Below are 13,776 nucleotides of genomic sequence, written 5' to 3' on the forward strand. Positions count from 1 at the left end.
AGGAATGATTAACGCACCCCTAATCAAGTCCTATAAAATACATATACAGTGGTATATGTGATAAAGCTTTTGCCTCTCTCCTAATTTCTTATGTTTGTCAAACTTCACTATTTCCGAACATCAAACCCGCGTTGGAGCAGTCAGTGTTGCAGGCCCTTCTCTTCATGTTAACCAGTTTCACTGGGATTGATATGAGGAGAATACCTTTTTCTGTCCCACCATCGCAAATATTAACACATACTTTGGTCAGATGAGACAAATTTTCAGCATTTTAGCCACACACACTTCAGGTTGATATGGTGCAAAGCAAGCATTTTTTACAAAAAAATATATATATATACAGTACAGACCAAAAGTTTGGACACACCTTCTAATTCAATGGGTTTTCTTTATTTTCATGACTATTTATAAGGCAAGAAATCCCACTTATTAACCTGACAGGGCACACCTATGAAGTGAAAACCATTTCAGGTGACTACCTCTTGAAGCTCATCAAGAAAATGCAGAGTGTGTGCAAAGTAGTAATCACAGCAAAAGGTTGCTACTTTGAAGAAACTAGAATATAAGGGGTATTTTCAGTTGTTTTACACTTTTTTGTTTAGTGCATATTTCCACATGTGTTATTCATAGTTTTGATGCCTTCAGTGTGAATCTACAATGTCAATAGTCATGAAAATAAAGGAAACTCATTGAATTAAAAGGTGTGTCCAAACTTTTGGTCTGTACTGTATATATATTTTGTAGGATTTTTCTCCTCTAGTGATATTTACCTAAACTAAGCTTTTTTTGCCTGAGTTATTTCAAATTAAGATGAATTTGTAAGTTAGGCAAGTAGTTGAAGTGGATACTGTAATTATTATGGAAAATAAACACTCAAAAAGCGTGTTCTTAATTATGACTCTAAGTGAATCCTCCAGTTGTCAGTCATATTTATTTTCCTGAGCATTGAAAACTTTACAATGTATTCATTAGTTTATGTACTTGAAACTTGGTGCATCTAATTTGTACTCAAGCAAAGAACTTTGTGAAAAATAAGACACAAAATATAATTATTCAGACAGTTTGGGATTAAAAGGACCCAAGAACAGGGACTACTGTTTGCCTTTGAACAATATGGTTAATCTGGATTATGGCAAACTTTCAGTACAATCACATCTTCAGAAATGATGCTGATTGACCTTGTAGCCTAATTAAAGTGCACTATCACCAATAGAGAGCAGATTAGAAAGCTTGGCTGTCAGAGTGACTGACAGGGTTAGGCTCTCCCCCTGCAGTCACATCAGCGCTACAAAGGCACTGCATACAAAAATCACATGGCGGTGAGAGTGGAGAAGCTCTAAGTTTAGCACCTCGCATCTCGCCTTCTATCTAAAGTCAGCTGCACCTAATAATAATATAGAAATGGATAAATCTACAAGTACACGACTGACGTGCTTTGGGGCTTATGTATTTATTTTTGCATTTGCAGCATCGCTTCATACATTATTCCTCCCCCTTTCCATCTCAGAACTGTTATCACTGCAGTTTTCTTTTCTTTTTTTTAACTAAAGAATTGCTTTGCACTGCTCCGGAGTTTATGCAAACCCAAGCTCCCGGCTGATGTCATATACATACCGAACAAATCTGAATCCACTTTGAGCGAGGTCTAGTCAGGTGAGCGCTCGAGTGCAACCTATATTCCCCTGCAGCTCACGCACACTTCTGGTTGGGAAGGAAAGCTGACATGCAGGGTGGCCTGTAAGCCTCTTTTGTCCATGTGCAGCAAAGTCATCGGCCAGCTCAGTTGCTCCGGCAGACAAAGCTTCACAGAGATAGCCAGTATTCTGGTACATCCTCACTCTCTCCTCAAGCTGGAGTTGGACACTGCCCCTTGCTCTATATATGCTAAGCCTCATCCTGTTCATTTCCCTCCCGCTATCATTGCTCACGCTCAGATTTTCTTATATATTTTTAGCTTTTTGTTATATGTGTTGTAATATTTTGCAATTTTGTTAAGATTGACTGCGACTTTGGAACATAAGCATGAGAATAAGGATGTTTATGGCAATATTTATGGCAAAATAGTCTCACTCTTTGAGCTTTTTTTTTATATTTCTCACAAAAACATCAACATGTTTTACTTGAATTTGCACAATAGTCTAGAAGTTGAAAGAGACCAACATGTTTTTTCTCTTTTACAAATAAAATTTCAAAAAGTGTGCCCTGCTTTTGTATTCAGCCCAACTGTCTGTGTTTAACAAAAGCTGCAGAAGGAAACCTTTTGGAATATGTCTTTACCACCCTGGTAAAAACCAGACCCTTGTACTACACCTTGCTTGGTACAAAAGGTCTGGGCTCTCGGCTGCTGAGAAACGATTGCTTCCTGTAGGCGTGGACTTCGTTGAGGTTTTAAATTTTACCCAATCGCTAATGTTTGCCTGTGATGTATGTAATGTGCCAGTTCAACACTAAGAAGCTTACTGCAAACTCCCTGCGCTGTAAACAACCATCCTCCACTGTGAAGAGAGAAGTGCATGGCCGAACAGGGCGGCTGTTGACGTTAATTCAATATTTAGAAGTGTGGCCAACTTGGACTGAATGGCTTTGTTCACTTCCTCCACTACAATTGCTAAAACTACAGGCAGACTGCATTTCTAAGACGGTGCAGAAAATCGTCATTTACAACTTCTCCTTCTGCTTGGTTATTGGCCTGATCAAAAAATCAACCGAAGACAATGAAAATCAAGGGGAGAAAGCCCAGTCTGTGCCTGAAGCAAAAAAAATTTTGAGCGGATTTGCACAAAAAGGCAATGGCCAGGTTATGTCTCTAATAGCTAAGTACGTATAGAGACTGAATTATTTACTCATCTTTCTATACAAAACAGCTCAAACTCAGATTGGATGAAGAGTATCTGTTAAAATCAATTGTTTAGTTTTACAGATTCTCAATTAAATTTAGATCTAGACTTTGACTGGGCCCTTCTAGAGCATAATTTGATTTAAACCATTCCACTGTAGCAAAGACTTTATGTTTAGGTGTTTGACTTGCAGGAATGTAAAATCTCCACCCTAGTCTTGAGTCTTTTGCAGCCTTTTTCAAGTTCCACTTTGAAGAAGTTAATGTGCATTTTTTTTCACATTTGCTTTTTCAGTTAGCCTCAGAACTAACTAACAGGACCTCTAAAGGTTTCCTTTCACCACTCTATAAAAGCCAGATGTTCAGTGTGCCGCTAATAGCTGTGCTGTCAACAGATCTATGTCCATCACATAAAATCCCAGTGGTGTAGATGGGAATTTGTTCTTGTAACATGACAAAACCTGAAAAAGTTCAAGTACTATTAACATTTTTGCAAGGCACTCTATGAAAAGAAGGTAATTACCTGAGAACAATCAAAAGACTAATGAATTACCATGAAGGTAAGCTATTAGCCATGAGCGTATTCTTGCAAAGAAAGATAGATGGAGATGCTGATACAGAGTAAGTGAAAAATGTAGAGTAACCGAGAAAGTTACAGGAAACTACAAGCAAGGCAATGGAAAGCAAGAAAATATGAGAGAAAAAAAACTGTGGAGAAGATGGGAGGTTGAGGTTGGTTGGAGGGGCTGGCCAAGGGGGTGTGTCCAACGTTACACTCATGAATCAGTGTCAATGGAGTGCGAAGAAAATAATTAAGAAACAGGCTAGTGCTTTGTTAAATACTGCCAAAGGTAAAAAGCTTGTTTTACTGTACGCAAAGAGACTGGAAGGGAAGGAAGAATAGGGAAAAAAAATGGGAAAGAGGGAAATGCGTGGGGAGGAAAAATCCATCACATAATGGATGCCAAACTGCCCTTCACGTGATATTATGAAGGGAGGCAATATAAATAGCACTGTCATACTGTAAATGTTTATGTACAGTAGCTACGTGTGCATGTTGCGCAGCAGCTTCGGGATTTATGAGCACAGCCGTAATGCACTGAAGTCAACACAAAGCTCTGAGTAATATTTCACATTTGTTATCATATCGAGAGTGAATTTGCTGAGCCGTATATGGTGCTCATAATATATTTTAGGTAATTTTTCCTTTGGCTTTCCTCCTTTCGGCTGCACCGCTCCAAGGAGGGGGTGTGAGATGCCAGTGTGGACGGCGCGATGACTTCAGGAGAAACCAAGAGGGTGCACAGCAACACCTACACTTTTACACACTCCAAAGGTTTTACAGCTAATAGAAGGCAGGGCCACGTCACAGGGCTGTAATTGTATGTTCAAGGCTTCCAGCGGGGGCCAACGTGGCGCTGAAATCTCCCCCAGGCCAACAGCGGAGAACGGGGAGGCCATTAGATCGCACTGATGCATAAAATCTTTGGCCTTCTCCGGAGACGGGCCATGTGACACCAACAGGAGGTCGTCCTTGTGCCTTATGTGCATCTTTTTGTTTGTTTGTTTATACGCGTGTACAAATATGTGCGAGTGCACAGGGACTTGCGGGTAAGTCTTTTAGGTGTCATTTGTAATATCCATCATTGTGTCTGAAGGAGGCACAGAGGGAATTCATGATCACTGGACTCTCTGAGATGGAATCAACTTAGTTGGTGTGCATCCAGGATATGTGTATGGCTGGAATGCAGAAGCTTGCTTCTCCTTTGAGGCTGCTGTTCATTAAAACATTGCAGTTTGGTCCTAAGCTCTTTGGCCCAGTTAACATGCCATAGGGCCCGTGATGCAACTGGAACCAACCAGAACCTCCTACTCTTTGCCGAGATGTTTGTCTTTAGGATTTTTTTTTCATCTCTTTTCTTGTACGCCAATGGCTATGTGCTTCTATATGTGCCCTTTTTTTCTTATATCTGCAACCCTAAGTATATGATCATGCATTTTTTAATGCTCTGAATATGTTATATTTTATGCAACATGTTTGCACGATGCATAAATATAGATCGCAAAGTGCCTGTATTTGCTTGCTAATGCAACAAGACAGACACGAGATTGCATAGTGGGAAGAGGCTTCAGTTTTGTCATGCCACAGCCATTAACTTGTATACATTTCATTGGCATCTACTGTAAGTGGCAGCCCAACATATAGTATCACTTAATTATAAAGTTGAAGAAAAAGGATGCATGATTTTGAAAAGTTACATAAATAAAAATCTGACTTTCATGGATGCCTTTACATTTATCCCTTTTGACTCTAATACCCTTAAATAAAGTCCACTGTCACCAATTCTCTTCAGAAGTCACATAGTTATTGGAAAGAGCTCATCTGTGTGTATTTCAGTCACAGTTTAAATACAGATGTTCTTTAAAAGCTTTGGAGGGTCTGTCAGAAAACATTAGTGAACAAACAGCTTTATCAAGAACAAGGAACACAACAGACAGGACAGAAACATGGAAAGATGTACAAAGCAGGGTTAGGTTATAAAACAATATGCCAAACTTAAAACATTTCAGATAACATCATCCAAAAATGAAAAGTATATGGTGCACCTGGAAACCACCAAGACAAGGCTGTCCACATAACTGACAGTCAGGGCAAGAGAGCATTAATAAAAGAAACAGCCTAGTGGCCCATGGTAATACTGGTGCTGCAGCAAAAATCCACCACTCAGGTCAGATAATTTGTTAACAAAACACGTTTTAGTTGTGCACTCCACAGACCTGATATTTTTGGGAGCCTGGCTTATTCAAAGAAAGCCATAAGAAGTCATGTTTAAAGTTTGCCAAAGACATGCAGAGGACTCTGTGAACATCTAGTATAAGGTGAGCTGGTCAGAGGAGACCTTTTTCAAATTTTTGAGTACTTGCAAAACATGTCTTGCAGAAAACACTCTGTCAACTTAAGCTCACCATGAGGCAACATCATAATGTGAGGATTTTTGTTGTTGTTGTTGAGCTGAAATAGGAAAACTAGTTAGAGTTGATTGGACGATTAAGATGAATGTGGGGCAGTCTTGGAAGTAAACCTGTGAGAAGGTTAGCATCTGCTAACCTTCCACATGGACAATAAGCCCCCACACACAGCCATTAGGATGGCTTAGTCAATGTCCAGAACTAAATCCAAGTAAGATCTGAATATTATTGTTTACAATCACATTCCAATCTTACTCAACTATTTTGCAATAAATTGACAGAAGGTTTAGTCTCTAGTTGTGCAAAGCTGGAGCAGACATGCCTCATGGTGTGCTGAATAAAAAGGTACACCACATTTTATTAGATTTTAATTAGCAAAGAATACATTTTCATTCCACTTCAAAATATTGCCTCACTTTTTGTTTGGTCTGTCACTTAAAATTCTCATAAAAGTTTGTGGTGACAAAAAAATGAAGTGGTGTAGATCCTTTTGCAATGCACTGTAACTTCTGCCGCATTACTCTCAAGGCTGTGCATCTGCTGCTGCGTGGCATTTTTGCCGGAGACTTGTGAAGGGTTACAGCTGAGCTAGCAAGGGGCAGCCTTGACACTGAAATGATGAAACTATGACATGAAATCAAGCCAGCGTCACTGTAGGTGCTGCGTGAGTTAGAGGAGCAGGTCCGCTGTTCAAGAGCATCTGTCAAAGTTGAAATATAGACTGAGGACATGGATAGAAATCAAGGTTCTTGATGTTGTGGTTTAACCTTCAGAGGCATGTGTTTAACATTCATGTATATTTACACATAGGTTTTTACAGAAGTTGGGGAATTGCACATCACGGAGTATTATGTTTGATGGAATTTTGTTCAGAACTTCAGCATTGTTTTATTTTCTTCTTCTTCTTCCTCTTCTTTTCCTCATTCTGCATGGCTGTATCTAAGCAACATCTCTGAGGCTGCGAAGAAAACAGCACTAATAAGCTACCTCATTAAAGCGGGCGCATGGTAGGCCTCACGGTTTGTGCTGTCAACTCAGTGGGTTAGGATGCAAACTTCAAAAGACAGCTGAGTGTACAATGCACCCACACAGGAGTGCTAATTTGGTTTAGAAATTGGTAAACAAACTATTTACCCACTTTTCTTACTCAGCTGTACGCCAGTGGAACCTTAAATCCGGGTAATTTCAGACAGCGTGATGACAACAAAAACGTTCCCGTCTTTTCTCTGGGGCTAATGCGGTTCATGGAAAGGACCTCATCATTCAAGAGATAATTTGGCTGGGGTTGATTTTTTTTTTTTTTTTTTTTTTTTTTCACCCTACGACTGTGCCAAACCTCAGAGTCCCTCCATTGTTGGTCCCTGAAACTCCTGTCACTGAAGGAAGGAGCATTCCGAGTGCGTCCATGTGCTCCTCTGAGTCATTCGCGGACACACACATTAAACGCACTGTCTCATTAATGCAAACACAACCCTAGTTAGATCACTATATGCAATAAATTGGATTAAATTCCACTGGCTAAGCACTGTGATCTCGTAGGGTTAATTAATTTCAGTCTATTCTGTCCATGTTTTTTCTGCTTGAACACATGCTGACACTGTTATTGTGTGGCGTCCTGCTCATTGAAGAAGTATAATAGGCTTACGATGGAGGGAAAGGAAGCTGAAACATTTCCCACTATGAGCTGATTTGGATTCTTTCTGTCTTGATTCAAGGAAGTACGCTACACTAGTCAGGTTTAATACGGATGCCTCCCCCCTCCCGCCACCTCTTTCTGGCTCTTATCTTTTCTCCCCTGAAATGACAAAAACTCGGATGGCTTCTCAGGGCCCCTTGTTTCTGCCTGGATGCTATCTCATTTGGTTTTAATATATTTATCTATTCATTATTGTTCCCTTTTATTAGCCAGCTAATATTGTTCGTAATTTGTCCTTATCTGCGAGGATGACAGTCAAATTTGCACTCCACCTCGCCAGACAGACGGATAAATGACCCTTTCCCCTGCTCCTCTCCTCCCTTCATTCATCTGCTCTTCTCCTAACTCCAATGAAACATGACTGACGGCACGCTGTATAAGTGGTTGTCATAGCAACCTCCCCATCCTTCTGACAAGTACGTTTTCTCCATAGCACACGCTTTCCCTGTTCTGTCACAATATCTCTCTCTCTCTCTCTCCTTCTGTCTCTCCCCCGCTCCATTCTCGTTCTCTTACTGTTGCAACAATTGTGAAAAAGACAGACAGAGAAGAGAAATTTGAAAACCAGTGAGTGCCGAAAGTAGTTGATATGCTCTCCTTCATCCCCCCTCCATTGCCTCTCCTTCTCAGTGCTCTGCCCTTTCCTCATCCTCCCCACCACTGGCAGTGATTCACCAGCTCTGGTGGCACAGCTCTTTCATACATCCTGGCTTATCAAGGAGTGCAGGACTATATGCCCGGCAACTTAGAGTTTGGGCTCATTGCTCTGACTCTCCCTTCCATTCATTCTGCTCTGTCTCTCCTCCCCTCTCTTACTCATTCTCTTCTTTTCTCTCTTTGTTCCCCTGGTTCAAAAAACTGCCACTCGGCCTCATTGTTACTCAGTAAGTCCCAGCTGACTGTCCGAAATCCTTAATGGTCTCTGGCATAATCAGGGAACCCAGGGTAATACGCGTGGTGCAGATGTCGTACGGACACTCAAACGAGGAGGAAATCCTTCAAGATTTCAGGTTATATCCGCTGTTGTACAAAGGTATTAGACTCGTCATGGATGTGCTGTTACTACACATGCACTGTTTACATTTTTTATTTTATCTTTTTAGATTTTTATTTGGCACTAGTGGCCTTTATTTAACAGTAATCTGACAGGAAGGGAGCAGGGGGAAGGGGGGAACCGAGGACGAGACTCAAACTTGAGTCAGCCGCTTCGAGGTCTGTAGCCTTTGCGTACGGGACGCTCACACCAGTTACAAATTTGAGGCAGGCTAAATATTTTTAAAGCTTTGGCTTGGTGATACCAACATATAATAAGAACACTATATAAAACATGATTCTTCCCTTCCTGCCATAAATAATATGTTGCTCTGATACAGTTTGGTTTCCAATATTTTAAAATAAATTAGCTTCAGCACCTTAATTAACATGATAGCTCTTCTTTTGGTTTGAAAGATATTAAGCATCTACTTTATTTATTTATAAGTGCATCTCAGTTAGTCACGAGGTTGTGTTTTCAAAAGAGACCCAAGTACAATTTTTAACATATAATAAGCAGCATGGATATGTTTCTCTATATTTTGAAATTTATTTTTCCCAACAAGCACCTGTGGTGTAAATTAAACATAATGGTAGTATGAGTGTGTCAGTGGGGATGCGGTAGAGTGTCTCTGTTGATGTGAGAATACACTCCGCCACGGTGAGCTGTAAAGGCATCTTAATGTCAGCATGTTTCACAGTTTTCTCAGTGAACATGCAGGTGCTTATTGGACTCCTGAATTGTTTAATTGATCATAATTCATCTTAAATATTTCAAAGTTGTCTTATGGTAATTTAGGATAAAATTCATGTCGACTTGTGTGAACAGTGGAAGGTAACAAAAATACGTTTTGATAACACGCAGAAAGTGAAGTAGCAGCCGTTTACCTTTAATTTTGTACATTTTAGAAAATGCCTTATTCGGACAAAGTGCTTTGCAGATTCACTAGGAACAAGTTATAAAACTGAATCTAGTACTAGTACTCATCAGCATTGCTCTTGTGGATTTTGAAGATGCTCTAAGAAAAAGTCAATACTGTGAGTCATCAGATAGTTAACAGACAGGCATGAACTCGTGTTGGGTCATGATGAAAGAGCTGTTATCGCTAACCCTTTCTTTTAAGCCTTCAAAGTCTTTGTTATAACTTTTTTCTTCAACATCCTTCTGCCCTTTCTCTCCCTTTCTTGTCATAAGTATGTGGACTTTACTGTAGGCATTTTACCCTTTGCTTGTGTTTGTTAGCACACAAGTTGTTCTGCGGCGTTGTTGATAAATGAGTTAATGTTTGTCTAACGCCGATGAACGAAAAAAAGAAACATAAATTCCCAATGAAGCCGTTTAGCTGAGAGCAGCCAGAGCAGAATTCTAGGCTGGAGCAGATCTCCAAAATCATCTGTTGTTGCGAGTTGCTCAGCGGTTTTTAAAGCCTGAGTTATGAGCCAGAACATGCTTGCCACAATTTCCTCAGTCGCAGATTTGTTTGCTAAATAATGTAAAAACAATATCAGTATAATGTTACTGGTTTCTCACACTGCAGTGGCCTCTTGAATATGTTTCAGATTCTTATCTTTCTCAGACATGAGACAGAAGGACAGTGGGCTGATCAGGATTTTAGTGTCTCAGGCTTTTTGTGAAGCTATATTACACAGGTAGGTGATATATAGAGGCCACTGGTCATTTTATACTACGAGTCCTATAAATATTATTCCATTTAGCTGGAGGTGTCGTTCCAGTTAGCAATCCTTAAGCTGCAGGATGGATGCAGCATCGTATTTTAAAGCATGCCACATGGAAGCTGTTAACACTGTGATTCTCAGAGAGAACCTCCTATAAAACTGGTAAAGGTCACGCATTAACTCATAACTTCTCACACCCACTTGAAAAGGAATGTCAACCAAAGTGAGAACCGATAAACTCCAAAGGTCCCATGCCTCACAGAACTATTATACCCCCTTCAACTTTTTCTGTCTTGTTTTCACAACGGTTTTGATTTAAATTAGATCATTAATTGAAAATATTTGACCTATATTTAAAAGATTAAATATTATTGGGATTTTGTTTTACTTGACCAAGATTTTCACCCGCATAATACTTACTCTGCACAAACATGACTTCTTGTGACTTTCATTCAACAATAACTTTCATTCTGCCATTCTTCCATAATGGCCATGTATATGCAGTTCATGTCTAAGAGTTTTCCTGTCCACATATTCTCCGACCTGTGCTATGGATCTGAGACGCTCCTCAATAGTTACAATGAGCCTCTAAGCAGTTTCTTTTACTAATGCTCTTCTTGCCCGGCCAGTCAGTTTAGATGGACTGCAATGTCCTGATAGGTTAGCAGTTGAGCCACATTTACTTTATTTTCAGATGATGGGTTGAAAGCTTTTGACCTAATCCTGCTTTAAACTTTTCTGCAGCTTTTCCCCTGACCCATTTGCTTTGTTCTTTGGTCTTCATCTTGCTGTTTTATTGCTAATATATTCTCTAACAAACCTCTGAGGCCTTCATAGAACAGCCGGATTTATGGAGAGATTAAATTACACATAGATGGACTTCTAAAGCAAGTTTTTTTTGTACTAGATTTTTGCTTAGGGGCATCAGATTACAGACATATTAGTTAAAAAAAAAAAAAAAAAAAAATATAATTTTCCTTTTACGTCACAATTATTTCCCTGTTTGTGTTGGTCTAGCAACGTAGACCAACACAATAAAACACAATAAGGTCAATAAAATACAGAGATGTTTATCGTATTTCAAAGTGATGCTGCTGTTAAAGTTCAATGGTGATCAAAAAAATAATTCTAAAAGTCACTATGACAGTGTTTACATAGATTACTCTCTGTCTGATTTGAACTAGATCTGTGTCTGAGATGTAGTCTGGTTTTATTTCAGGAAAAATCTGTATAGTTTTGACCCACCTATTTACTTGCACACCCCGACTCCCCCGCACACACACACGCACGCACGCCAACATCCTTGACTCATCTTCCTGATTCAACCTCGGAATTTATATTCTCCCTCCAGCAAAAGGATGGACCATCTTGGCCTTTCATTTTCCAGTTCAGGCGTTTCTTTTTTTGCAGATAAATGCTCTCCAATCCACCCTGACAGATGTCACATTGCATCACTTCCATTTTTTATACATAGCCTCTGATCCTGCCACTTGCAATAAGGAGCCAGCACCAGGGACGCCCCTCCCTAGACAATCCTCTGACACGGGTGATTATTTTAAAGGTGCATCACTGATGGTGCCGAGTCGCAAAAGCCTTGCTGGAGCCCATGCCTGCTGTGAGATTTGTCGTACCGCCTTGTGGGTTGAGTCAAGGAATGACAACAGCACAGGTGTGTAGAAATTAATAGTGAACCTGGTCAATATGACTGGTAGCAATTTATGCGGCTCTCCTCCTCTTCACAGCAGTAGCTGTTGGTTCAGTCCGTCGCTTTCTCTGCTGTGACTTTATGGGTCAGAGTTGGAGAAACAATCTGTATAAAGAAAAAGATTTTAGTGCTTCTTGCTGCCGGCAGAAACACAACGGCATAGCATTAATCATACAGTGCCAGAGCACATCAGTAAACACAGGGTGTCGGGTCAAGGTAAAGATCAGATCCCACAGCATTTAACAGGACTCAATAGCATAAAGGCAATCTATTGAAAAGTCAGCGTTATTCATGGCTTGTCTCCCAGGCCTCGGCGCTCGCTGAAGAGACACACCATTGTTCACTGAAGAGTGCGCTGAAATATTTCTCTGGCTACACAAAAAAACTCTGGATCAGCAGCAATTAGTAGGGTAAGAAAGAGATAAAGAGAGGAAGAGAGGGAGGGCAGCAGTTGAAAAAGGAATGAGGGGCAAAAATGTGGAATCAGCGAGAGGAAAAAGGGAAAGCCATGAAAGAGAGATGGATGAATAAGTGGGGGGGAGGAGAGGTGATGAGTTGAAGAAGGAAAGAAAAGTTGTAGGTTCCAGCCAGTGAAATTTGGTGTGTAGGAGGATGAAGCCGCCTGGAGCCCCTCTTGCTTTTACATGACCAAAGACTCCCTCATTGTCTTTGGTCTGTGTCTCATACATGTAGGGGTGGGTGAGTATGTGAGTAACGTCTTCATTATTTCATTGTTTCCCTTTATTTCTTCCTTACACTATGACCACACACTTGCCCTCACATCATGGAATCAGACCCCGTTTTATTGGATATAGATCAGCCCTGGGAAAGAAATAAACTGTGTGACTTGAGCCCAAGCTTCAGTAAATAAATAAAATGGCTACTCTGCAGAACCTTTGAATGTATGTAATATATTTGTTTGTCCCTGTGGTAAAATTGTTTTCACTGTAATGACAGTGTTTCCCGTTATCAGCCTGCTCTCTAATTGGTTTCATAATTGAGGTCGGGTATAATGTAACCTTTTGTCCCTTTCTTTGTTTCAGAAGACAGGAAGTTGTTTGTCGGGATGCTGAATAAACAGCAGACTGAGGAGGATGTTTATCGTCTCTTTGAGCCCTATGGAGTCATCGAGGAGTGCACGGTCCTAAGAGGTCCTGACGGAAACAGCAAAGGTAGGAGACGGGGATTTGGCTGTCATATTTATTTAGGTCAATGACTGACAATCAAATATGTGTGTGTGTGTGGGTGTGTGTGTGCGGGCGGGGGAGCGCGTGTGTGTGCGGGCGTGGACATCATGTAAATTACAGATGGCATATGGATCAGATATAGGTCATGCAGCCTGAGTGCTTGACTTGAGATTGTTGATCTGTTTGATGTGTGAGAAATCGATCAGCTGTGGGGAAAGAAAATACTTCTGGTTGACTTTAACTCTTAGAAGCTTTACGAGGCATTTAGTTAAAAGCATACATCCAGAAAAAACATGGACAATGACTCCACTGTGGGAATGGTGTGTTCACACACAATAGTTTGAGTTTGGGACAAAAAGTTACATTTTGTCAAATAACCTTCTTTCATATACAGTGATGTGGAAAAGTGTTTGCCCCTTCCTGATTTTCTGTTTTTCTTTTTTTTTTTTTCATATTTGAACACCTGAAGTGTTTCAAAGCATCAAACTAATTTAAAAGTCCTGCTGCATAACCCAAGTTCATCTTGAGGTCCATCTGCATACCCTTGCAGATGGACTGACACTTTCCTTTAGGATTTCTGGGTAGACTCCATATTTATGGTTCCATTTACCACAGAAAGTTATCCAGCTTCTGAAAACAGCCCCAAACCATCACATCTATTACCACAATTTTA

General features: G+C 40.3%; 1 protein-coding gene across 11 annotated transcripts in view; it reads left to right on the forward strand.

Moving 5' to 3' along the window:
- celf5a (cugbp, Elav-like family member 5a) overlaps positions 1-13,776 on the forward strand; it is a 237,618-nt gene that overhangs the window by 174,891 nt on the left and 48,951 nt on the right. For 7 of the 11 annotated variants that reach the window (XM_032572037.1, XM_032572038.1, XM_032572043.1 and 4 more), the window contains exon 4: positions 12,960-13,088. In XM_032572037.1, coding sequence (XP_032427928.1) covers positions 12,960-13,088 — 129 coding nt within the window. The remainder of the gene's footprint in view (positions 1-12,959; positions 13,089-13,776) is intronic. The other 4 variants (XM_032572040.1, XM_032572045.1, XM_032572046.1 and 1 more) reach the window with 1 other exon arrangement.

The sequence above is a fragment of the Xiphophorus hellerii genome, chromosome 9 (assembly GCF_003331165.1).
Source record: "Xiphophorus hellerii strain 12219 chromosome 9, Xiphophorus_hellerii-4.1, whole genome shotgun sequence".
In the NCBI taxonomy this organism is placed as follows: domain Eukaryota; kingdom Metazoa; phylum Chordata; class Actinopteri; order Cyprinodontiformes; family Poeciliidae; genus Xiphophorus; species Xiphophorus hellerii.